This window comes from Trachurus japonicus, chromosome 16, assembly GCF_045865225.1.
Source record: "Trachurus japonicus isolate A0001 chromosome 16, Traja_1.0".
Taxonomy (NCBI): domain Eukaryota; kingdom Metazoa; phylum Chordata; class Actinopteri; order Carangiformes; family Carangidae; genus Trachurus; species Trachurus japonicus.
The window spans coordinates 34,611,819-34,636,852 of NC_140922.1; the positions used below are offsets into that span (position 1 = coordinate 34,611,819).

General features: G+C 43.7%; 2 protein-coding genes across 2 annotated transcripts in view; one reads left to right on the forward strand and one right to left on the reverse strand.

Annotated features, from left to right (window-relative positions):
• Positions 1-11,210, forward strand: aste1a (asteroid structure-specific endonuclease 1a). Its single transcript, XM_085803165.1, has 6 exons — positions 1-226; positions 2,384-3,216; positions 4,752-5,057; positions 6,454-6,664; positions 7,696-7,840; positions 10,756-11,210. The coding sequence occupies exons 1-6, from the start codon at positions 100-102 to the stop codon at positions 11,183-11,185; spliced, it is 2,052 nt and encodes a 683-aa protein (XP_085659291.1). The 5' UTR covers positions 1-99; the 3' UTR covers positions 11,186-11,210.
• Positions 11,211-19,385: 8,175 nt separating this feature from the next.
• The window catches only part of atp2c1 (ATPase secretory pathway Ca2+ transporting 1), a 62,969-nt gene continuing 57,320 nt past the window's right edge, over positions 19,386-25,034 (reverse strand). The window contains exons 25-27 of the mRNA XM_085803166.1: positions 24,268-24,363; positions 24,021-24,162; positions 19,386-20,053 (exon numbers count right to left, since the gene is read on the reverse strand). Of these exons, the coding sequence (XP_085659292.1) occupies positions 19,929-20,053; positions 24,021-24,162; positions 24,268-24,363 (363 nt within the window). The 3' untranslated portion in view covers positions 19,386-19,928. The remainder of the gene's footprint in view (positions 20,054-24,020; positions 24,163-24,267; positions 24,364-25,034) is intronic.

The window sequence follows — 25,034 nt, forward strand, 5'->3', positions numbered from 1 at the left end:
CCTGCTGTGACGTGAGGAAAGTGAAACTTAGGGAAACGGAGCCGCAGCTCCGCATAAGAACCGGAGAGCAGCGGCTCCTCGACTCACACGCAGCCGAGGATGGGTGTTCAGGGCCTGGCCAGTCTGCTGGACTCACACGGGAAGATCTACCGGGAGGTCCGGTTCAGGAGGAGGCGGCTGGTGATCGACGGCTGCAACCTGCTCTACCTGCTCTACTTCAGCTCAGGTAGGAGTTATTAATGGTAACTGAATATAAACTACTGTGTAATACTCCAGTAATACTACAATTGTCACTGTGCAGCAGCGAAAAACTTCACTTTTTACCGCATTCCTGCTTCTTTTCTCAGAGAAAACTAACATTTTTGATGCAACAATGAGATTATAAAGTTGATCAATAAATGACGCCGTGTTGACGTAACTTAGAGTTTTCTGCGGTAAATAGGAAGGAGATTGAAGATGTTGATTTAAGGGAGTTAATAGTGTTTTATTATCAGTGGTTCTTTTATTACTCCGTGCACTGAACAGCCTGAACTCTGCTTCTGTGCCAAATTTAAATGCATGATCAGAATCAGAGTCACAAGTACATCTACAAGGAAAAATAGTGCAGAAAGTGTCATATAATAATAATATCATAATAATAATATCTATCAATAATCAATAATATCTAGCTACATAAACTGTAGGCTATATAGAGAGAGTGTGAACAGGTGTGTTTTTAAGTAATTAGAATATACTCAGCTCCTTTGTGTTTGTATTGATTAATCCAGACATTTCAATGTGTAACTTATTTTATAATCTGATCATCAAAGGACCTTGAACTAAAGACAGTGTCTCCTTCAACTGCCTCAAGTGAACATTTTACTAACAACCTACAGTGTAAACATGGGAATTACAGCTTCATTACACAACTGCACTGAAGAGTTCCTGTGAACACCTGTCAGCAATATAATAATAAAACACAGCAGGAGTAAATATTTATGTAGTATGTGCTCAGAATTTGAATTATATGGATTAACATCTTAAATACAGTAAAATGTTATGTAGTGTTAAAGCAGGCTCAGAGGAGGATGTTATTTATTATCAGGATGATGACACACCATCAAACACTGTGACTTCTCCAGGTGCTAAATATAACTGGACTGGAACATTCACCGTTTTAAAATGTTTTAAATGCAGTCACATATTAGTCACAATAGAAAACGCACAATAACCGAATTAGCTGATTGGACAGGTGAGGCCTGTTCATGCCTTATTTCATGACAAACTAGAAAGGCACTTAGGACACATGCCCCGCCCCTCTGACAGGTTGGTTCAGTCCAAATGCACCATCACAGTCATAATAACGCTTTCAGACAGACACGGTTCTGGTATTGACATCATATATTGCTATAATGTTTGGGATATTGACATTTGCCTTAGACATACTGTATGATAAGCTTGTGACAATCAGTTTAATAATGAAGCATGTAATCAACTTTTCTATAATTGGCGTAATTACTGTGTTTTGCTCTTACAGCCCAGAGAATGACATACACATGACAGGGGAAGTAGCAGATACACACAGGGACTGAGTGTACTGGTTGTTTGATAAACAATTGGGATATCTGGTCTTCGTCATGTGTATGTCATTCTCTGGGCTGTAAGAGCAAAACACAGTAATTACGCCAATTATAGCAAAGTTGATTACATGCTTCATTATTAAACTGATTGTCACAAGCTTATCATATGTCTAAGGCAAATGTCAATATCCCAAACATTATAGCAATATATGATTTGGGGGTAAATATCACAACATGAACCAGCAGGTTCCACACCAGTTTAAAGCAACACTATGTAGTAATCCAACCTTAAAGGGACAACGAGGAGTTTTGGAAAAGGGAAGTGTTTTCTCACTACATTTATGAGCCTCCGCACCCTGAAATTCTTTGACCGGCGCAAGACAGACTCATGTTTTCATTCATCAAGAATTAAAGTCAGAGGTTGGAAGACGATCACATACCGTCGTAGTCCCGACCATAAACGGAGATTCGGCGGCGTTATTCTCATGACTCGCCACGAAACCGAAAGTAAAGAAACGCTGGTCGGCTCGCCCAGCATTTCCTCCACCACTAATAATAACAAAATAACCATAGAGACAAAACCATATATTTATCTAAAATGGACCATTAACAAGTGGTAACGGAGATTCATCCACATTAACGTGAGACTTTTTTATAACCAAATAGAAACTCCTTGTCCCTTTAAGTGGGAGGACGTTAGTTCATGTTACTCAGGAGGAAGTCAACACAACAGAACCAAAACGTCTTTGTTGCTGTCTCTCTTAACATTTTTGTTTGTGAAAGTCACAGTAAAGATCGTGTTATTGTGTTTCCTCTGGTTTCAGGTCTGGACCAGAACCGTGGCGGGGAGTACGCTGCCTTTGAAGACCTGATCGAGAGGTTCATCAAGGCCTTGAGGGACTGTGGCATCTCGCCCTACGTGATAATGGACGGAGGCTTCGATCCCACCGACAAGAAGTTTGACACTCTGCTGCAGCGAGCTCAGAGTCGGGTCAGGAAGGCCCACCAGGCGGCGGTGGAGGACAGGAAGATGCACATCCTGCCGCGGCTCACCAAGGTGGTCTTCAGGCAGACCCTGGCCCGGCTGGAGGTGCCGCTGGCCCAGTGCTACGGGGAGGCCGACCGGCAGATAGTCGCCTTGGCCCGCGAGTGGAAGTGCCCGGTGCTCTCCAACGACAGCGACTTCTACGTCTTCGACCTCCCCGGGGGGCTGCTGCCCATCTCTCACTTCAGGTGGGAGGAGGCGGAGCGGACCGGCTCGCAGCGCTACATCCCCTGCAAGAGCTACAGCGCCTCCAGCTTCTGCATCGTCTTCGACCTGCGGCCCGAGCTGCTGCCGGTCTTGGCCGCCCTGAGCGGGAACGACTACGTGAAGCTGCAGCGGATGGAGACGTCCGTCGACTGGGCTCAGTTCGCCCCCGTGGGCTGCGAGACCTCGGGCCGCCTGGAGGGGCTGCTCTGCTGGCTGAAGAACTTCGAGAGGCCCGGGGACGCCCTGAAGGCGGCGCTGGGGCTGATGGGAAACCTGGAGGAGAAGAAGAAGGCGGAGGTGCTGAGCGGCTTGAACCTGGGGATGGAGGAGTACGAGGTGCCTCCCGGCTCCCTCAGTCAGTTCTTCGTCCACGGGATAGCGCCCCCGCTCCCAGCAGCCGACAAGGTGATCAGAGCCTTTACTTTGGAAGGGTGTGCATTTTTTACCCCTTTTCCACCAGAAATAACCTAAGCTATCTCATATTTATACTAGGGGTTTTGAGTATGTAAGTGCGTCTCAACTGACAAGTATGTCAAAATGCAGTTTCCCGCAAGTACCCAGATGGTTCACTCAAAAGTTGTTGGAACGATGCACACTTCACAACCTCAATGATCGCCGTCTGGGCCACATAGTGGAATATACCGGTAGGGCAATGTTTTCCGGCAGTAAGAGGAGCCAGTGGCGCTGTCATCTCCACCTCGTATTAAACAGGTGGCGCACACAAGCAGTGCTTAGCTTGTTCAACGTTAGCCGCAGCCTGTAGCCCGGCTACTTTGCTTCAACTGTGCATGCGTGACCGATGTTGTTCTGGCCTGCCCTGACTGAGTTTCATAGCCGGGTCTCTCGCACCGCAGGCGACGATGCAAACCGTTTTGCCAAGAGGTCAGTGACCACTCGGTTCTTGCCTCTAGACCAGCAGGGAGTTGGTGCTTGTCTGAAACCAGTTTTGAGAGCCAGGATCCAGTGCTTAGTAGGGATGGGAACCGAAATTCGGTACTTTTTTGGTACCGACCGAATTCCCACCAAAGTACCGAGTATTGATTCACATAAAGTCAATCGGTAGCACATTTCGGTACCTGAACGCACCTTCGTCGTGCGTCAGCAAGAGTGCAGTCTGCATGAGCACCGCACACTCACGCCCGCCCCCCTTCTCTCTCTCTCTCTCTCTCTGAAATGAGACGTGGAGAAGCGGTAGCGCCAGCCCGTCGTTTTAAATCACTACCTGAAAAACATCCGTCATTTAACGTGAAGAACGGACTGTTGTGACAATCCGTACCGAAGAGGTGCGGTCCCGAGTCCCGAGTCCCGAGTCCCGCTTCTCATCACAGCGGCGCCATTCAAGTCCTCGTCACGTAATGAGAGCACATCTATGATCTAAACATCTAAACGAGGATGAAGTCTCCCCCTCTCCTCTCGTCAAAACGTGAAGTCCACATGTTGCAGAGTTTGCTGCAGTTTCAGTTAGAGCTTTCTGATGGCTGTAGGAGTCTCTCCATGTTTCTCCTTTTCCCACAGTAAAAACGGACATTTTTTCAGACAAGACGATAGTCTCATAAACTTTTTTTTTTTTCATTGAATGACTATTCCATTATATGAAAATCATTGCCCATCCCAAAACATAAAATACTCTTAAAGGCTGAGGAGTTGTGATGTTGTTAAGGGGTAAATATTAAAATTTCAGGCGTTTTTATTTTTTTTAATTACCACACACACAAAAAGTACCGAAAACAGGTACCGATTGGTACCGATATCTGTTCCCAGGTACCGAGTATCGATACCGTATCGATTCAAATGCAAAGGGTACCCATCCCTAGTGCTTAGGTGGTCGAAAAAGAAAGGACCGGTCCAAACTAGCACCAGAACCAGCAGGGTGGAACAGAGGTACTCGAGGAGGTTCTTCAGTCAATATGCTCAGGTGGTTCTGTCCTGTCCCCCTGCAGGTGCTGGTTCCCATCCCAGACTGGATCCTGTTGCCTCTGACTCAGGCTCGGCTCGACCACGACATCCTGGACGTGCTGCAGCTGCAGAGGACGCAGCACCGCACCTGCGTGGACCACAAGGACTCGCCGAGCGCCAACCGGACCTCGCGGCCGCTGCGGCGGGTGCTGTACGGGCTGCTGCTGGGCGGGGGAACGCCGCTGCAGGTGGAGGAGTGGGACCGCGAGGAGCTGCAGCTCAAGTTCACCCAGGTGCCACCGGCCTTCAGAGGAGTCGCTCAGCGGCCGGCGCTCAGCTCGCTCCACAAGGTGAGGCGCTAAACTCTGGCTCCCCCTGCAGGTGTGGAGTGTGATTCACTTTTACAGCAGCACTAGTGGTGAACTGAGCGTCCAGATTTCAGATTTATTTATTTTTTAAAAATGGGAACAGTACATGGACATTGACATGTGGGATTAGAGCCAAGTGGCTAATTTCCATCCCCAGTCCCATTAGCGTGTAAAAACAATGACGATAAAAAGTACAAGAGGCAGGACTAGGACAATAAAACACCTTGACATCTTACACGAAACATGAACGACATAAATAAACCACCAGTTAACTGACCAAAGACGGTTAAAAGAGTGGGTAAGGGGACCAAAAGATTACTGAGAAGTTATAAAGTGCTACAGTGCTAGTTAAAGTGCTATGTGCTAAAGTGCTGTTTACTAAAGTGACGAGTGCATAAGTGCAAGATTGAATTTAAATTCATTGCCCTGTAAAATTGGGCCTGGTCCACACGGAAACAGAACTTCACCAAAAACGTATTTTTCTTGTTCGTCGCCGTAAACACGCCATCGTTTCCAGAAATCTCTGTGTCCACTCTGATCCACTGAAAACAACTCTAAACGCTGCAGTCCGGGGTTAGCTGTTATCAACATCCGGGGTCTGTAGGTTGACCTACTGACCTCTGACCTGGATGATGTCATCTCTGAGCGCCGCGCGGCTTGTTGCTACCGCTAATGCTACGGTTCGTTTCTGCGTGTTTCTGACTTGTCAGAACAAAATGAGCAGCTGGATGAAGTTCAGCTTCCACAGGCTTCCTCTCCTCAACCTGGACTCACTAAAGCTCCGGCTAGTTGAGATAAAAATGGACCCGAATGCCGAAGCGGAATGATTATTATCAGAATGAGCCGGGCGGCGCTCAGAGATGACATCATCCAGGTCAGAGGTCAGTAGGTCAACCTACAGACCCCGGATGTTGATAACAGCTAACCCCGGACTCAGAGGGGAATAGCACTAGCCTATCAGAACTAAAAATTGGTGAAATGAAGGAGTTTCTCTGCAGATAATGTGTTATTTAGAGGCTGCATTCTGCTGCCCTGTAGACTCCATTATACGGATATACGCACCTCTCGGCTGGAGCTCATTTCATCACAACCACTTGTAATGACACCAAAGTTATCTGGGGGAGGAAATGATCGGATTTTATGCTAGAAATAAGGTCCAGGTTGTAAAAAACGGTAATTATCCTTTAACGGGCGGCATTTTTCAGATTGTCCCACTCTGGGAACCTCCCGAACACGCCGTTTCCGTCTGGATGAAACAATAAAAGGCGTCTGAAACTCGTATCCGTGTGGACGGGCTCTAATGTTTGTTGCTTCATCGTTAAGTTTGTGATGTCACAGTGGTCGTCGTCTTGACTCCGCCCCCCTCTCTCTGCTGCAGGCGGAGCCACGTGAGCGTCTGCAGCTGCTGCTGGACGCTCTGCAGGTGGACGAGGCGTCGCTGAGTCGCCTGGCGCCGGAGCTCCGCCTCCCGGTGGCCGTGGCCTGCTATTGGCTGCAGAGAGCCGAGCCGCTGCCGGGGAAGGAGCTGGTGAAGGCGCTGCTGCTGTGGCTGAGCAACGACGCACTGAGACGCAGACACGGAGCGGGAGGTTAGGAGCCAAAACTGTGAACCGATTCTCTGGGAATTATGAGGAAACTTTCCAAGGCAATTAAAGGGATAGTTCACCCAAAATTCAAATGTTTAGTTTAGTTTAGTTTATTAGTTTAATAAGGGACAATGTGCAATTACATTAATCATTTAAAGGAAAAAAATGAAAAGATGGTTGCACCAGATTTAGCTCCCAGCTAATTTCCATCTGTAGTCCCTACACACATAACATAAAAGTGATAAAATACACAGAATACAAGCTACTATACAAAGATGAGGCATAAACAGACACAGTTAGACAATGGACAACATTTAGACAACAACATGTATGAGGTAGGCAAAGTGCAAAGATTTCATTTTTCATCTCATTATCTCCTCCCCCTCATGTGGACTAAGGGCTGGGAGAAGTTTCAGAGTCCTCCGTGGCTTCTCTGAGTTAGGGGGGGGTCCGTGCAGCACTGCATGTCCATATAACGGTTGCGAACGGAGCTCACTTTTCTTCGTCCAAAAAGACACACCAAAAAACATCCAAATACCTCCATACTGCTCGTCTGTAATGTCCCTCTGGTATTGAAGCCCCAACATGAGAAATTGTTCCGCCACAGGACACAGGAAGAGCAGTGAACTGAGACACTGGGAGTTTCCGCTACAAACAAGCTTAAACATAGACATAGACGGAACAATTTCTCATGTCGGGGCTTCAATACAAGAGGGACATTACATACGAGCAGCATGGAGGTATTTGGATGTTTTTTGGTGTGTCTTTTTGTTACGAAGACAGTTGGTATCCATTTGCAACCGTCATATGGACATGCACTGCTACGCCGAGACCCCCTGTAACTCAGAGAAGCCACGGAGGACTCTGAAACTTCTCCCAGCCCTTAGTCCACATGAGGGGGAGTAGGAGATAATGAGGGAAATTTGAATTTTGGGTGAACTATCCCTTTAACAGGAAAATATCAGAAATACATAAATTGATGAAAACAAGAAGTTAAATGTGTGTGTGTGTGTGTGTATGTGTGTGTGTTGCAGATGTGCAGCCTCCTGACATCTACAGATGGAAACATCTGGATCTGACTGTGGTTCACTCCTTCAACCAATGGCAGAGCTGCTTGAGCGACGCCATCAAACTGAACCAGCTGCTCTGCTGCCCCCTGCAGGAGCCTCGGGTCGCCAGGTGAGGCCCCGCCCACATCGTGGCTCAGGCCCCTCCCCCTTAACTGAGCTCATATGCATATATTTAAATAACTTTTTCATGAAGTAAAGGGAGGGAAAACAGGGTGATCAGGTCCTCTTTCAAAAAGTTACAGATGTTTCAACTAGTGCTGTCGAAAATATCGCGTGATTACTCGTTTTTCATTCCCATGCGTTGAGTGCCAAAAACGTAATTTTACGTTTTTTGCTTTATGAAATTATGAAAATAGACACTTTAACACACCTTTATGTGTAAATTTGGGGACTCTACAACGAGCAGAACTGAAATAGATGACGATCAAAAACTCATGACAACTCAGCCCGGTGTTCCCGAGCCGCTGTGGCCGAGAGACCATCACGAGAGGCTGTGCCACGGGGGCGCATGGCGTCTGTCCGACTTCCCATTTGTCCGACTTCCCATTTGTCCGACTTCCCATTTCTCCGACCATACATTTCTTAATTTTTGAGTCCATTAGTCCGACTCTCTATTTCTCCGACGACCCAACACTTCGACTTCTCATTTCTCCGACCATACATTTCTATATTTTTACGTCCATTAATGCGACCTCCCATTTCCCCGACTTAAGTATGCCCGGTGTTACGACTCCCAGTAATTACGACAGTGTATTAGACCGACAAATCGGGCCCAGAAGCAGGACTTTGATATCAACTTAATCTCCTGTATTTTGACGGCGCCACAGTGTAGCCTAGTCTAGGCGCGTGGGTCCTGCTCTTGTTCCTTTTATGTGTATATGTATGTGCACAGTGCGATACAGTCAGCGCCACTGTCACTGTGCCTCTGCAACAATGAGTATTTCTGTCACACGGTGCTAGAGGATTGATTAAAACAAACAATAAGATTGTAATATGGGCTGGGCTGCACCTATAGTGCAGGCGGAGGGGCGGGCAGAGACTCTCTCTCTCTCGGGCAGTGACACACTGTCATTGATTCATATTTCAGCACTGAGACAGCGGACAGCGCGCGATTGGTCGTACCGTAGGCTACACACAGCGCAGATGCTGTGACCCCCGAACTGACTAAGCCCTGATCTTCATGGCCCATGAACGTTGATAGAAGGAAAAAATAGAAAGAAAGGAGTTATCTGAGTGGTTAATTGTCATATTCATTAGGACCATGTTTTTTCTTCTTTTTAAATAGGATCTGTGAATATAATTTCCTCATTTATTGATGCAGTCATTTGGGCACTAAATGATCAGTAAAACAAGATGCCTCGAGTCCATATTTATGTTTCTTCAGTAGGCTACCTGGCTGATATCAGACTTGCCCACATCTGTGTTATTACAGTAACACTGGTGCACGTTGTGCGCAAATGATGCGCTGAGATCCGGGAGCTGTCCATGGTCTATAGCATAAATATTTATCAGTTGCGTCTGCACACGAGACACGTGTGTGTCATGTCAACGGGCTCTACAAACATATCATATGCCACGTAATGGGACTTATGGCTCATTTTTAATCAATAATAGCCTATACTGCACAACTGAAAATATTGTAGCAACTCCACAGTAATGTTCTTGTTATGATTAAGTTGTGTGATTTCTGACTGACTGTGAATGTGTAGGGCACGGGCAGGTAGGGTGGTTGGATGAGAAACTGAGGGGCCAGAGTGAGGAAGACAGCTGCGTCTGTGTGTAGGTGAGTGAGGGAGGAGGAGCAGAGGAGGGAAGGGAGAGCAGTCATAAGTTAGGGTTATGTTGTTGTAGACAGTAACGTCGGGTTGGACGCTACAGTATCAATAAAAACATGAGTTTAACATAAGCCTCAGACGTAAAATAGCCGCGGAGCGAGCCAGCTTCCTTTCGGCCCCGTTAACCGATTGTCGCCAGATGCGCCAGAGCGCGCACCTCTGTGCCAGGCTCGCGCTCTGGGCGATTTGTGTTTTTCATCTTAACAGAGCGCGCCAGAAATTAATACACACATTCACATGATACACATACCCACAGACACACAGCTGAGGGGCCGAGGCGCAGCACGGAGAAATGCGCATCTGGTGCCGCCCCCCGTGTGTGTGTGTGTGTGTGTGTGTGTGTGTGTGTGTGTGTGTGTGTGTGTGTGTGTGGCATGCACTTCAACCAAGGGGTAAAAGAGTGACATGGGAGAGCAGAGCAGCAAAAACATTTACCACTGCTCCAATAAATGACACAAACAGTAACGCCGGTGTCGGAATTCTGGATGGTCGAATTTAGCCCTGGTCGGAATACAGAGATTATTTTGGTCGGAGCAATGGGCAGTCGGACCAATGGGCCTATAAAAGTCGGATTAATGGGTAGTCGGAGAGGTGGGCCGTCGGATTTTGGGGCCGTCGGACTGACGTATGCTCCCCGTGCCACGGCACGGTGCGTCTGTGTTATTGTTGTTTAGTGGCGCCCCCCCGCCCCCGATGGTGGTTTTGTGAATAGAACAACAATTGTTGTATATATTTATCTTATACGAGCCCTTTGATCCAGAAATGCGAGTGTCAGAAGAGCGACAGACACAAACAGAGCAGCTTTCATAAAAGACGCTCTATCTCCTTTTCTAGAAAAAAAGCAGGGATTTTGGTGAAACCCAGCCATGTTTAGCTTGACTTTTCTCAGGAACGGAGGCACGTAGAAACAAACGGTTTGTGGCCATTTGAAGCATAAAGTTTCACCTTTCAAATGAGCCACAGCATGTGTTGGTGGCAATAATATAGAATACACTCTGGCTCTACAAAAATCGTCAAAAATGGTCTAAATTGCCGGTACACTTGACTAAAACTCTGGAAAGGAGCGCGGCACTCAATGAGTTAACGTGTTAACGCAAATCAATTTTATCGGCGTCAATTTTTCACAGGTGATTTCTTTTATGCAGTGATGTCACAGAAACGTTTGTGCTCTCCTTCTGACCTGCTGCAGCTTGTACGAGGGGACGGTCGTCCACGCTCTGGTCAGCAGGATGAGGATGAGGATCGGGAAGATCAAGTCCATCCTGAAGCCCGACCGCTGCAGCTTGCGGCGCTACCGCTCCATGTTGGCTGTGGTGCACCGGGTCCACGCCCACAGAGCGTCCGCGCCCCGCGACGCTCCTCATCCTTCTTCTTCTTCTCCTCCGCGGCGGCAGAAACCTCTGGACGACCTGACGTCCGGTGTGAAGCAGCTGTTCCTGCAGTTCGACGACGAGGAGGCGGAGACGGAGATCAGCAGCGCGGCGCGGGCGCAGGAGGACACGAGTCTGGACGAGCTGCTGTCGGTGAAGACGCGCTACCGAGCCAAGGAGAGGCGTAACCGTAGCGACAGTCTGGGCCTCGTCCGCAAGGAGGAGCGCCGCGGCCGCGACCTGCTCTGAGACGTCCAGCACCAGGACCAGAGCACTGGAATAAGAGAGTAACGACACGCATTGGTCCAATGGAAGCGCCTCCTAGTGGCAGGATGTTGCAAAAGCGCCCAGAAAACCCATTCACTCCAATGTATGTGTGTTGCCCACTTGCTTGTAAATCGATGAAAACGGCCGTGTTTTTGTTTTTAGGTGTCTTGGTCATATCAAATTATACTTATAATTTGTTTATTACAAAATGTAAGTTAGATTGGAACATTAATCAGGGTTTCCCGCAGCGCTTTCCTGTTAAGGCGGCCGCCTTAACAACAAAGAGCTGCCGCCTAAACTAACATCTTAAAAAAAAAAAACAGTAGCGATATTCGCCGCCGCCGCCGCCGCCCCCCCCCCCCCCCCGTCGGACGATGGCCGCATCCTCTCACACACATACACACCACAGAGAAGCGCGCACACATAACAGCAGCGCGTGTTGAAAGCGAAACTTTAATACGGCACGTTGCGTCCCCCCCCGTCGATCGCCCCCCCCCCCCCATCGACAGGTCAGACACCACCTTAACTAACAAATTTTCTGGGGGAAACACTGTTAATGTTTGTCGTTAGAGCTCCTAGAGCACTGGAAAAGAGAGTAACGACAGCATTGGTTCAATGGCAGCGCCTCCTGGTGGAGGAATATGGGTTTTGCAAAAGCGCCCAAGAACTGACATCTCTGCATTGTTGGTGAATGAGCAAGTGTGGTGTTTTCAATCATTTAAGGACATTTATAGATCACCCACGTTAATAGCATCATTGAAGATCCTTTACAGATAAATATTAACACAGGCGAGTAAAAAAAAACAAAAAAAAAATCATGTTACGTCCCAGCCTCGGGGAACTGGATGCGCAACATGACCTGACCCCTCGCTCCTCCCATCCCCAAGAAAGGTGGCCAAGCGCAGGGTTTTCAGTTTAAACAGTAGCCTTTATTTGCTCGGAGATGAGAACTCTGCCCAAAACAACGAACAAAATCTCAGTTCTCCCTAATCTGTCCTACTCAAAACAAAGAAAACCAAAATACAGGTATCTAACCTAACTCAGATGCAAAACAGGAGAAAAAGGGTCAAAGTAAAGGGCTTCTCATTCCTACGGGCTACTTTAACACAAGGTTTAACAAAAGGTTGCAAAGACACTAGTTCACACATCAGGCCTTGGTTGGGGATGGGAGGAGCGAGGGGGCTCAGGTCATGTTGCGCATCCAGTTCCCCTAGGCTGGGACGTAACAGTTATACATTAATGTTTCAATCTACATTTTGTAATAAACAAATTATAAGTATAATTTGATATGACCAAGACACCTAAAAACAAAAACACGGCCGTTTTCATCCATTTACAAGCAAGTTGGCAACACATACGTTGGAGTGAATGAGTTTTCTGGGCGCTTTTGCAATACCCATATCCTGCCACTAGGGGGGGCGCAAACCCTTAAACCCTTAAACCCTTAAACCCTTACCACGGGAGTCAATGGTGGTGTCGTTATTCTCTTTTCCAGTGCTCTAACCAGGACCAGGTCCGAGAGCCCAGTCAGGGTCAGTCCAGGTCCAGACGTCCAGCAGTTTTCAAAATAAAAGCACAAACTGGGACAAAAACCAAACAAACAGTGAAGCGGCGGTTCTGCAGAACCTCCACAGTTCTGGTTCTGGTTTTAAGGTTTTTATATTTCACAGCACTTTGACACTTTGTGGAGGAATCAAACGTCTCCAGAGGAAAGTTCATCCATGGATTTATTGTTCAGATTTTTAAGGAAGACTGTTGGAAGAGTGTTTTTACAGATTTAAATGTTTTATTTGTTAAACTTTTTGCACTGATGTTTAAAGGGACAACCAGGAGTTTCTCCATCGGCAGAACGAAAAATTCTGCGACAATAAAAAAGTCTCATATTAATGTGGATGAATCTACGTTACCACTTGTTAATGGTCCATTTTAGATAAATATATCGTTTTGTCTCTGACTTTAATTCTGTCTTTGAGTCTGTCTTGCGCCGGTCAAAGAATTTCACGGTGCGGAGGCTCATAAATGTAGTGTGGAGACACTTTGCTTTAACAAAACTCCTCATTGTCCCTTTAAGGAAGCGTATTGCATTCACTTGAGTAATTTATTTTTTGGTTTGTCCTTTGGAATATGTTTTTTTGTGACTTTAAGAGATTTTAAAATCCCGCGATAAGCTCCCACCTGCAAGTAACGTTTAACCGCTGCAGTCAAATCTTCACTTCATCACGGATCTATTGAGATACATTGTTAAGGATTTTTATTCCAACTCCACTTTGGTACAGGTTGCTTTATTTTCCAGACTGACGGCTCCAACACATAGAAGCATCAACAAACTTTTCCCAGGGCAAGTTACACATCCGGGAGCGTATAACAAATATCCTTCAAAATAAAAGTACTACTCATAATAACACAATGAGTAAAGGCGGTTTCTTCTACATTGCTTAACACAGTGGTTCTCAACTGGTGGGTCGTGGACAGCTGGTCAAAAAAGTAAATAATATTGGGGAGCATACGTCAGTCCGACTGCCCACAAGTCCGACGGCTCATTTCTCCGACTACCCATTCTACAGTGTTAAGGTTAGGTTTAGGGTAAGGTTAAGGGTTAGGGCTACTTAAGTCGGAGAAGTGGGAGGTCGGACTGATGACGCAAAAATAAAGAAATGTATGGTCGGAGTCGGAGAAATGGGTAGTTGGACAGACGTCATGCGCCCCATAATATTTAATGCACATCTGATGTTGGACATGTCTTTTATTTTGAAAAATAACTTATTTTGAAAGGCACAAGACACGTGAACACATGCAGTTGTAATGGTCCTCCTCACTTTCTTATTAATGTGGCCTGAATGCAGTGAATCTTGATTTGTTTTGTGGGTCTTTATTTTGTGCAATTTGATATTTATTCACTTTTGTGAACATGCTCTGAATGCAGAGATGCATTAGAAGTCAAATATATTGTTTTGTTGGTTTGATATTTTTTTTATTCACTTCCGTACATGCAGTTGTCATGGTAACTCCTCAGTTTCATTCATGTGCTCTGAAATGCACTTTGCTCAGTAAAGAGCAAAATGAGTTTTTAAAGGCTTTAAAAAAAATTCTTGGTTTTAATTCTATAAAAGTGGGTTGTGACTTAATGACCATGGGACAATGTGGAGCCCTGGCTTAACATACAGTACATCCATGGAAATGCTACATAAAAAATACAGTACAGTCTTATTTTCACTGTGTTCCCAGTAAATTCAGATTTATATTGAAAGGAAACTACCTGTTGTTACAGAGCAGTCTGATGTAGCACCTTTATTTTGAAATCAGCCCTTAACGTTACTTGCAGGTGGGAGCTTCTCACGGGATTTTTAAATCTCAAAGCTAAGTCAGAAAAAAATGACCCTGAAAAACAGAAAAAATTATTCAAAAATACAAACCAAAGAATAAATTACTCAGAAATGTATTTATTTATTATTATTCAAGTGAATGCGATATGCTTCTGTAGATGTTGAATCTGTTGTTAATGTAAATTAATGTTAATTAATAATAAATGTTGTTGCTACTTCAACCAGCTCCGTCCGTCTGTTTCAACACAACAGTGAAAATATGAATAAAAACAAAGTGAGATCCTTTAAAAGAGTTATAAAATTTTAATATACATTTTATTCTCAGCCTCACACACTCTCACACACACGCGCGCACACACACACACATAAATACAGCAGTCAGTGTAGCGACAGGTGGAGTTTCTATAGCGACATAACTTATTCTTCAGTATAAACTTTTGTTTTATTTGTACAAACTTTATTTTCCGATAACTTCCTCCTCAGTCGCTTCTGTTCCACAAGAAGAAATAAAATCAAACATCAGCTCCATTGACAGAAATTGGCCCAATCAAACAATCTATCAAATCAATCAATCAATCAATCAATCAATCAATCAATCAAATCAATCAATCACGTTTGAAGAAGAAAATTAACAGTGTTTCTATTCCATCAGCTGATTGATCGGTGATGAAACGTCGATGATCAATACGAACACAAAGAAAGAAAAAAAAAGAAATTACTGAATCAATTTGTCAAAAGTAAGTTTATCAATATCAATCAATAATCAAACCGGTCAACAGCCAATCAGAAGGTCGATCTGGCTTTAGTGAATGTTTAAGATTTGAGACAATTTATTGATCGATCCAATAAACGATCGAATGGAAATCAATAATTCATTTCAGTTTTAAAAAAGGGAGAAAGAAAAAGTCACATGTCAAATACACGGAGCTTCTGATTGGTCGACTCACCGATCAATCAGCTGATTGGTCGACTCACCGATCAATCAGCTGATTGGTTAACTGTAAGAGGTTTGTGACAAACTGTTGGAACAACTCAGGAGGAAGAGGAGGAGGAAGAGGAGAGAGGAGGAGGAGGAGGAAGAGGAGAGAGGAGGAGGAGGAGGAGGAAGAGGAGAAGAACGAGGAGAGGGAAGGAGGAGGGGAAGGAGGAAGAGGAGAAGAATGAGGAGAGGGAAGGAGGAGAAGGAGGAGGAGAAGAAGGATGAGGGAGAGGAGAAGAAGGAGGAGAGGGAAGGAGGAGGGGAAGGAGGAAGAGGAGAAGAATGAGGAAGAGGAGGAGAGGGAAGTAGAAGAATGAGGAGGAAGAAGAGGAAGAGGAGGAGAGGGAAGGAGAAGGAGGAGGAGAGGGAAGGAGGAGAAAGAGGGGGAGGAGAAGAAGGAAGAGAAGAGGAGGAGAGAGAAGAAGGAGGAGGAGGAGAAGAAGGAGGAGGAGGAAGAGAGGGAAGGAGGAGGAGGGGAAGGAGGAAGAAGGGGAGAAGGAGGAGGAGAGAAGAGAGGGAAGTAGAAGAAGGAGGAGGATAAGGAGAGAGGAGGAGGAGAGAAGAGAAGAAGGAGGAGAAAGAGGAAGAGGAGGAGGGAGGAAGAGGAGGAGAGGGAGGAAGAGAAGGAGGAAGAAGGGGAGAAGGAGGAGGATAAGGAGAGAGGAGGAGGAGAGAAGAGGAGGAGAGAAGAAAAGAAGGAGGAGAAAGAGGAGGAGGAAGAGGAGGAGAGGGAAGAAGGAGAAGGAAGAGGGAAGGAGAGAGGAGAGGGAAGGAAGAGGAGAAGAAGGAGGAGGAAGAGCAGGGGAGGGAAGGAGGAAGAGGAGGAAGAAAAGGAGGAGAAAGAGGAGAAGAGCGTCCTCCAGTCACAGCAGACACAGAGTTTACAGGGAAATTGATGTTGTTAAGACAAAAACTGTCATTTACAGTAAAATGTACAAGTTCTCTCACACACACACACACACACTCTCACACACACACACACACACACACAGGAGACTCTGACCGGTCACACGGGTCGGAATCAAACCTGCGGTTCAGACGCGTTCGAGTTCGGATGTATCAGAAAAAACTGGAGAAAACTGGATCGCTGTTGTTATGTTATCTTATAAACGACTTGATTAATCGATCATTAAAACAACAGATCAATTAATTAACCAATCAATCAATCAATCAATTAACCGATCGCTACACGTTAATGTCTTAAAAAGGACAAGTGAACGCACCACGGCTCAGTCCGGGCAGTGAACGCAACACGAGTGGAAACCGACTGTTACTAAACTCATCAGGCCTAAAAGGGGGCGTGGCTTCTTTGATTCCTCGCTTCCTGTTCGACCATATTTGGATAATCTGGGGCGTTACGGGGGCGGAGTCTCCTCAGGTTTGTTTCAGACTCGTGCGACTGTGTTTGTGTGTTTCTCTGTGTGTGTGTGTGTGTTTCTGTGTGTGTGTGTGTGTGTGTCCAGAAATCAAAGTTGGAAAATCTACACACTGTAAAAAAAAAAAGAAAAAAAAAAGTCTTTGTTAGTAATAAAATCTCTTGTTTAATTCTTCATGTTTTTTTTACAGTTAAAAGCTGAAAGTTACAAAATCTAAATCAAAACCGAGGGGGAAAAAGTAAAACGACCTGGACTCTGCTGCTGCTGCTTCATCATCATCATCATCCATCATCATCATCATCACCACTCTGTTCATCATCCGCATGAAAAAAACAACGCTCTTATTTTGAAAAACAGGAAGGAGAAGAGTGAAGAGTGAGGGAGTTTTCTATGGAAGCGTACTGCATTAACTTGAAAAAAAACAAAACTCAAATTTTTCGGAGTAATTTATTTTTTGTTTAGTTTTTTTGAAAAAAAAATTCTGTTTTTGAATAATTTTTTCAGAATAATTTTTTTTGTTTTTGTTTTTTTGAATAATTTTTTTCTGTTTTTCCGAATTATTATTATTTTTTCAGTTTTTCTGAGTAATTTTTGGTGGAAGTTTCTCATGGGATTTTGAAATCTCGTTGAATAAGAAAAAAAATTACTCTGAAAAACAGAGAAAAAAAAGTCTGAAAAACAGAAAAAAATAAAATAAAATAAAAAAACGAACCAAAATATAAAGTAAGAAAAGAAATTACTGCGAAAAACAGAGAAAAAAATTGTCAGAAAAAATTATTTAAAAAGAACGAACCAAAAAATAACGTAAGAAAAAATATTACTCCGAAAAACAGAAAAAAATTATTTCTAAAAAAACGAACTAAAAAATAAATTACTCTTACTTTTTTTTCTTCGAGTGAGTGCGATACGCTTCCGTAGTTTTTCTCTTTCCCTGTTTTTTTTTTTTTTTTTAAGCTCGACTCTAAATGTGCCGTTTGGAAATAAATTAAAACAAAACAAAACAAAACAAAAAAACATCTACAAATAAAACTGGACGCGGAGTCGGCAGTGAAACTACGTTACCCACAATGCACCGCGAGTGAGAGGAAAGATGGAGGAGGAGGAGGAGAGACGCCGTCCGTCCGTCAGTAAAGGGCGTCGAGGAAGGGAGTCTGACGATTGGACGACGACGGCGTCGCCAAGGCACCGGATGAGTCAGGGCGAGGGCGAGGGGGGCGGGGCTTAATCTGGACGACAGGAAGTGACGACGGGCCAATCGGCTGCGAGCGTCGTGACACAAAAGTAAAAGTTTGATAAAGTTTATTGAGTCGAGTCGACGGCTCTGATCAACAAAGTCACATGACTCAGGGAGAGAGAGAAGCGCTGTGATTGGACGCTTCAGTCCCACAGCAGCTTCACAGCCGACCAATCAGTTTATAAGGTTTTAATTAATTAATTACCTCTCATTTTTATCCTGATTAATAAACTTAAACGTTTCAGTTTGATCTGAACTTTTACTGATCGATCAGATAATTCATATTCGCAGCTGTTTAACAACTGTTTTTACAGGAAACGTCAATAAAGTTTAGTCAAAAAATATTTTAAATCCAAGAACTTTGGCTTCTTTTATTAAATAAAATTTGTGCTGGAAGAAGAAAAAATAAGTTCATATTAAATTAAAGGTGCCGAGTGAGAATATTAGTATTAACAGAAATAACCAATCAGTTTATAAGGTTATTAATTAATTAATAAATTCTGATTTTTATCCTGATTAATAAATTGATCGATGAGATAATTAATATTCGCAGCCGTTTAACGACTAATTTAACAGAAAACGTCAAAAATATTTAAATTCAAGACCTATGTAATTGAAGAAAAAATAAGTTTATATTAAATTAGGTGCCGAGTGGTTATTTCTGTTAATACTAATATTATCAATCAATCAGTTTATAAGGTTATTAATTAATTACATCAGATTTGTATCCTGATTAATAAACTCAAAAGTTTGATTTTTACTTTTAATGATCAAACAGATAATTAATATTTAACTAATTTAACAGGAAACGTCAATAAAGTTTAGTCAAAAATGTTTAAATTCAAGAACTTTGGCTTCTTTTACAAACTGAAGAAAAATACGTTTATATTAAATTAGGTGCCAAGTGAGAATATTAGTATTAACAGAATTAACCAATCAGTTTATGAGGTTATTAATTAATTATTACATATGAAAACGTTTCAGTTTGATCTGAACTTTTACTGATCGATCAGATAATTAATATTCGCAGCTGTTTAACACCTAATTTAACTGTTTTTACAGGAAACGTCAATAAAGTTTAGTCAAAAATGTTTAAATCCAAGAACTTTGGCTTCTTTAACTGAAGAAAAAACAAGTTTATATTAAATTAGGTGCTGAGTGATAATAACATTAGTATTAACAATAATAAAAATGATAATAATATTAATAATAATAATGTGTGTTTAAATTATTAGTTATCTTCCAGGACCAGGACCAGGACCAGGACTCGCCACCTGAGCCGTGAACAGAGCGTTGACGTGACGACGACATGAGAAGCAACAACAGCGGTCGACAGGTGTCACACACACACACACACACACACACACACACACGTCTGTAGCGTCTGATTGGTCGGAGGGTTTCCTTAGCAACGTAAACCTAAAACATTAACAATAATAACCACGACAACGAGGCGGGAGGAGGAGGGGGAGGGGTCACGTGGCGGCGGCGAGGTGGCGAGGGGGGTGGAGCTTCTTCTCAGCTCGATTCAAGTCCAGTTCACCAGCTCGGCCCCCCCCCCTCCCCCTCGGCCCCTCGGCCCCTCGGCCCCCCCCGCCCCCCCCTCGGCCCCTCGGCCCCTCGGCCCCCCCCCCTCCCCCTCGGCCCCTCGGCCCCTCCCCCACAGGAAAATCCCCACAATCCCTTGCAGCGTCTCAACTCATCAGTGCCGTCGACATCACGCCACCACGTCACCTTCATCTTCATCTTCATCTTCATCCGCCTCCTCGTCTTCCTCTAGGAGGGGAGGGGAGGGGGGGGGGGGTCGGTGATGTCATACCTCGTGGAAGCAGTCGGGGGGCGGGGCTTTGTCCCCCCCGCCCCTCAGCCGCTCCACCTTCTTGATGACCTCAGAGACGACGCAGACGGACGACGTGAGGCTGATCAGGAACAGCAGGTCTACACACACAGAGCAGAGGTCAAAGGTCAGAGGTCAAAGGTCAAATCCAGTTTCTTCACTTTTACTTTACTTTATTTTCTCACGACCATGTAAGTGGTATGGAGCACAAACAATAAAACAGTACAAATAATCAGACATAGCAAGAGGCAGTGGGGGCTGTAGTTTGTACGTCAGGGTTTATACAGGAATCTTGAAGTTAAAGCAGAAGTAAGTGATATATTTGTGTTAAAGGGATAGTTCAACATTTTGGCAAATTGGCCCATTGCCATAATCGCTATAGTCATAGCAGTAGGTTCGTTACCTTTAATTGTCGGTGTAAGCTATTTTCAGTACGGCGGAGCGCAGCAGCTGGCTGCTCAGAGCTACGCTATGGAGGCTAACGGAATTTCTTGGTTTCCCTCATTAAACTCATCAAATTCAACATCCCAAAACTCCACAGCGCTTTTGTAGACAAGTTGTGAGCTGCACAACCACCACGCTATGAGATAATGACGGAACGATACGAAACGGAGCCGTTTTCGAGGTAAATACAGGGTAAATACGGAGACTGCTTGCTGAAAAACTGTCCCTGAACGCAACGCGCATCAGCGGTTTTGTATGAATTTACCTCGAAAACGGCTCCGTTTCGTATCGTTCCGTCATTATCTCATAGCGTGGTGGTTGTGCAGCTCACAACTTGTCTACAAAAGCGCTGTGGAGTTTTGGGATGTTGAATTTGATGAGTTTAATGAGGGAAACCAAGAAATTCCGTTAGCCTCCATAGCGTAGCTCTGAGCAGCCAGCTGCTGCGCTCCGCCGTTCTAAAAACAGCTTGCACCGACAATTAAAGGTAACGAACCTACTGCTATGACTATAGCAATTATGGCAATGGGCCAATTTGCCAAAATGTTGAACTATCCCTTTAATATAAGTCTTAAATAGTTATATCATCCGACAGCAATCACTTCTATAGAGTGTTTGGTCTGAAACACGGGTCTGTCAGTCACTCTGCTCTGCTCTGAGCCCAGGAGAAAACATTTATCGTATCCTACAGTTTTTATCCAATGAGGAGAGAGAACGGCATAAAGGGGCAGTCCTCTCTGTGTGTGCAGCCAAGGGACGCCGTGAATGTGGCGACGTAGCGACGAGGACTGTTATGGTGCGTTCAAGGAAACTCGTATTTTTCCGACCGTGAAGTCGTATCAGTTTGATCTGGTACGAGTTCACGGGTCAGAAGTTACGAGTGGCCGTTATAGTGACTTTCACAGGTAAAACAGGTCGGAGAAACACGAGTGGGTTGCCTGGAACGCTACAAAGTCGTAAGTTGTGACTTGAAGCTGTAACTTACGGTTTCAAAAGCCTGCCTGGAACGCAGCATTAGCCAAAACGACCGGATCGCTTACTTCTGCTTTAATTTTAACACCTTTTTAAGACTTTTTCAAGACCTTCGCAATATTTTTCAACACCTCACCGCCACTTCAAGCTGTAACCATTTACATCAGTGACACTTTTAACTTAACTTTTAACAGTTCTAGTTTGTGATAAAGACTTTAGATAGACCACTATGATGCTACAGAATTCAAAATAGGGATAAAAAACTCAAAGGCAAAGTTTATCCAAAAAAAAGAAAGAAAAAAAAACATTGCTCCACTCTCAAAAAACAAAAACAACAATCTTCTTTTCTTTTTTATGTACCGGTTCATCTTTGTTTTTGTTTTTTAAATGAATAAATTCACACACTTTCACAATGTTTTTTAGGACTCAAACTCTTGGACAGCTTATTCTGAAAAAAAAACCTTCAAAATGTAAGACTTTATAAAGTCGTGAAAAGACTTTTTAATACTTTTTAAGGGTCTTCATTTTCCCCAAATTGATTTATCACCTTTTAATACTTTTCAAGACCCCGCGGATACCCTGCACATACATCTCTGACCAGGACAGAGCAAAAACTATCACTTAAACAGAGGAAGAACACGTTTCAGAAAGGCAACCTAGCTTATAAATAACTTTTGTTTTATCAGACTGTAATAACAAAATGAGTTTAAACATAGATGGGCGACGAACATGGTATTTAGGGAGGTATTTTTCTCTTAGCACATCACCAATCTGGCCATCTTTGCATAAATCACATAACCTCCGACTTCTATCCAGTCCTTTATACCTTCCAATAACTTCTGGTATTCTTGTATTGTTTACTCTGAAGTGGCAGATGACCTGTCTAGACTTTTGGTTTGAACACAATAAATACTTTTCTAGTTTCATAAAGAAAGCCAAAAACATTTCTTAAAGGGATATGTAAGAGCCATATTTGTATTGCTTACAATAGTTGGTAGTTTTCCTTTAAAATGTTGAACTGCTCCTTTAATTATGATGTTGATGACATCACAGTAGCTTAGCTTTCAGACCAGGTTAAGCAGCCTAAAGGAGCAAGACAGTTTTTTGACGATACCTCGGAGCGAATCTTCTAACTTTGTTTTTCTCTTTTTTAAGTAAAGTTATCTTTTGAACGGAGTTACTGCCTCGGAAGATTCTTTTTTTTGTGTCAAGCTTTGCCAAGAAGCTTAATAGTAGTGGTAAATCCTGAAAACCTGCCGGGCCCAGATTGAGTTACTAGATTATAAAAGTAACAAATTACCAGGAAAAGTAACAATTATGTTTCTTTTTTTTTTAATAAAATGCTCAAATATGTCAAATTACTTGGACTCGCCACCCCGACCACAGGAACTAAACAACTCACTCAGTAGCTGTGTTTACATGCGCAAAATTTCTTGATCAGATTAAAAATTTGAGGGATCGGAAAATCCGAATCCACTGTTTACATGGGCGCAAAATCAAATAATCCGATCATGACGTCCGTACACATGCACCGAGCTTTATTCAGAATAACACCATTTTGACATGTGCAGAGCTGTCTTTTTCCCTAAAACAACAGCAGAAGAAGAGTTGTACTTCCTGTACTACTGTAAACAAACCAATAAACGCGGAAGTGGCTCAATTTATCCCATTCAGTATCCTGCTCAAAATGGACCTGCGCCAGATTTTAAGAGCTGTTTCTGTACCTACTCCTATTGTACATCGTTATTAAGCAGACTCAGCAACGTGTACTACTGTTCCTGCCATTGATAAATCTCACCGGACCCATGAAAAGTGCAGATGTGAACACGCCATATCCCGCCCTCTATACACCCAAACACAACCATATATGGTCAATGCAAAACAGCGCGTGCATATTAATTAGCCATGTGCGCTCTGGACATTTGGGGAGTTACGTCAGTGGAAGACGGTGAAGACAACGGACAGAGAGCGGGGAAACAAGCGGGATTACTCTGAAAGCGAGATACACGGCGATATCGGGTCGGTAGGCTACTACTCGCTCTCTTTTTTCTCTCCTCTCATCAGCTCCAAACTCACTCGTCCACCTCGTTACCTCAGGTGACAGAATAACAAGTCTCAGTAGATCCGTGTGCGCTGCTGCCAGTGTGTTTTTAAGGTTTGATTCCTGTCGGACGTCACACTACAGTGTGTAAAAGCAAAAATGAATAGGCTAAATAAATAACAACCGAGTAGAACCGTGTACAGCCGTGTGGCGCTAGTGGGAAAGGACGTGATCGGAATAAGTGTTTACATGGACCTCGTTCGGAATAACGATCGGCATAAACCACCCCTCTCGATCCGAACAGAATTTCTTTCGGATCGAGCCGAATCCGATCAGAATCTTCCAATTGACGTGTATACATGACACATTTTTATTCGGATCAGCCCTTTATTCCGAATATTTGTGTCCATGTAAACGCACCTATTGTTCGTCTGCACAGGCGACCAGTTGATGGAGTGAATGTGTTTATAACATATAACTACACTGTAACTGGTGTTTTACTATTTTGTGACGGGACTTCTTGAGTCAAGTAACGATGTTATAACAGAGGAAACAGTAACTTTTAGTAACTGTTACTGTAAAAAGTAGCGCTGTGTGCAGCCGTTTCTCACCGAAGACGCTGAGGCTCTCGGTCTGGAAGACGTTCTGCAGCGGAGGGAAGTAGATGACCAGCAGCTGCCCCATGATGGAGGCCAGGACGGCGTAGCAGAAGGTCCTGTTGCTGCACAGCCCCATCTCGTGCACCATCCGCGTCTGACCAGCACAATGGATCAATACATCACAATACATCAATACAGCAATACATCAACGGATCAATACAGCAAGGATCAGTCATAACCCGTCGTCATAGAAACTGACCTGCGAGCGGGAGCTGAGGGCGTTGAACATGTCGAAGAAGACGAAGCAGGTGAAGGTCATGGTGGTGTCTCTAGGAGTGATGACGTTGTCCTGCAACTGAGACAAACAGACAGAGAAATAAACAACATGTTCAGGTAAAAGAATATTTCTATATATATTTCTGGAAAATAGTGAACTTTTTATTTTTTTTTACCAAAAAGTGAACTTTTTATCTTTTTTTTTTACGAAAAAGTGATTTTTTTTTTTACCAAAAAGTGAACTTTTTTTTTTTTTAACCAAAAAGTGAACTTTGTTTTTTTACCAAAAAGTGAACTTTTTATCTTTTTTTTTTTTTTTTACCAAAAAGTGATTTTTTTTACCAAAAAGTGAAATTTTTTTTTTTAACCAAAAAGTGAACTTTTTTTTTTTTTTACCAAAAAGTGAACTTTTTTTTTACGAAAAAGTGAACTTTTTTTTTACGAAAAGGTGAACTTTTTTTTTTTTTTTTACCAAAAAGTGAACTTTTTTTTTTACCAAAAAGTGAACTTTTTTTTTACCAAAAAGTGAACTTTTTTTTACGAAAAAGTGAACTTTTTTTTTTTACCAAAAAGTGAACTTTCTTTTACGAAAAAGTGTACTTTTTTTTTTTTAAACAGAAAAGTTCACTTTTTTTTTTTTTACATCAAGAAGTGAACTTTTTTCCAGAAATTTCTAAAAGTTGGGGACCCCCTTGAACCCTCTCAAGGACCCCTGGGGTGTGTCTGTGTGTGTGTGTGTGTACATTGTAA

What these genes read in the sequence shown, in the direction of transcription:
- aste1a (XM_085803165.1), top strand. Translation starts at nt 100, where the DNA reads ATGGGTGTTCAGGGCCTGGCCAGTCTGCTGGACTCACACGGGAAGATC. An exon ending in CGCTCCCAGCAGCCGACAAG is followed by an intron (nt 3,217 to 4,751) that starts GTGATCAGAGCC and finishes GTCCCCCTGCAG; the next exon opens with GTGCTGGTTCCCATCCCAGA. An exon ending in CAGGAGCCTCGGGTCGCCAG is followed by an intron (nt 7,841 to 10,755) that starts GTGAGGCCCCGC and finishes GACCTGCTGCAG; the next exon opens with CTTGTACGAGGGGACGGTCG.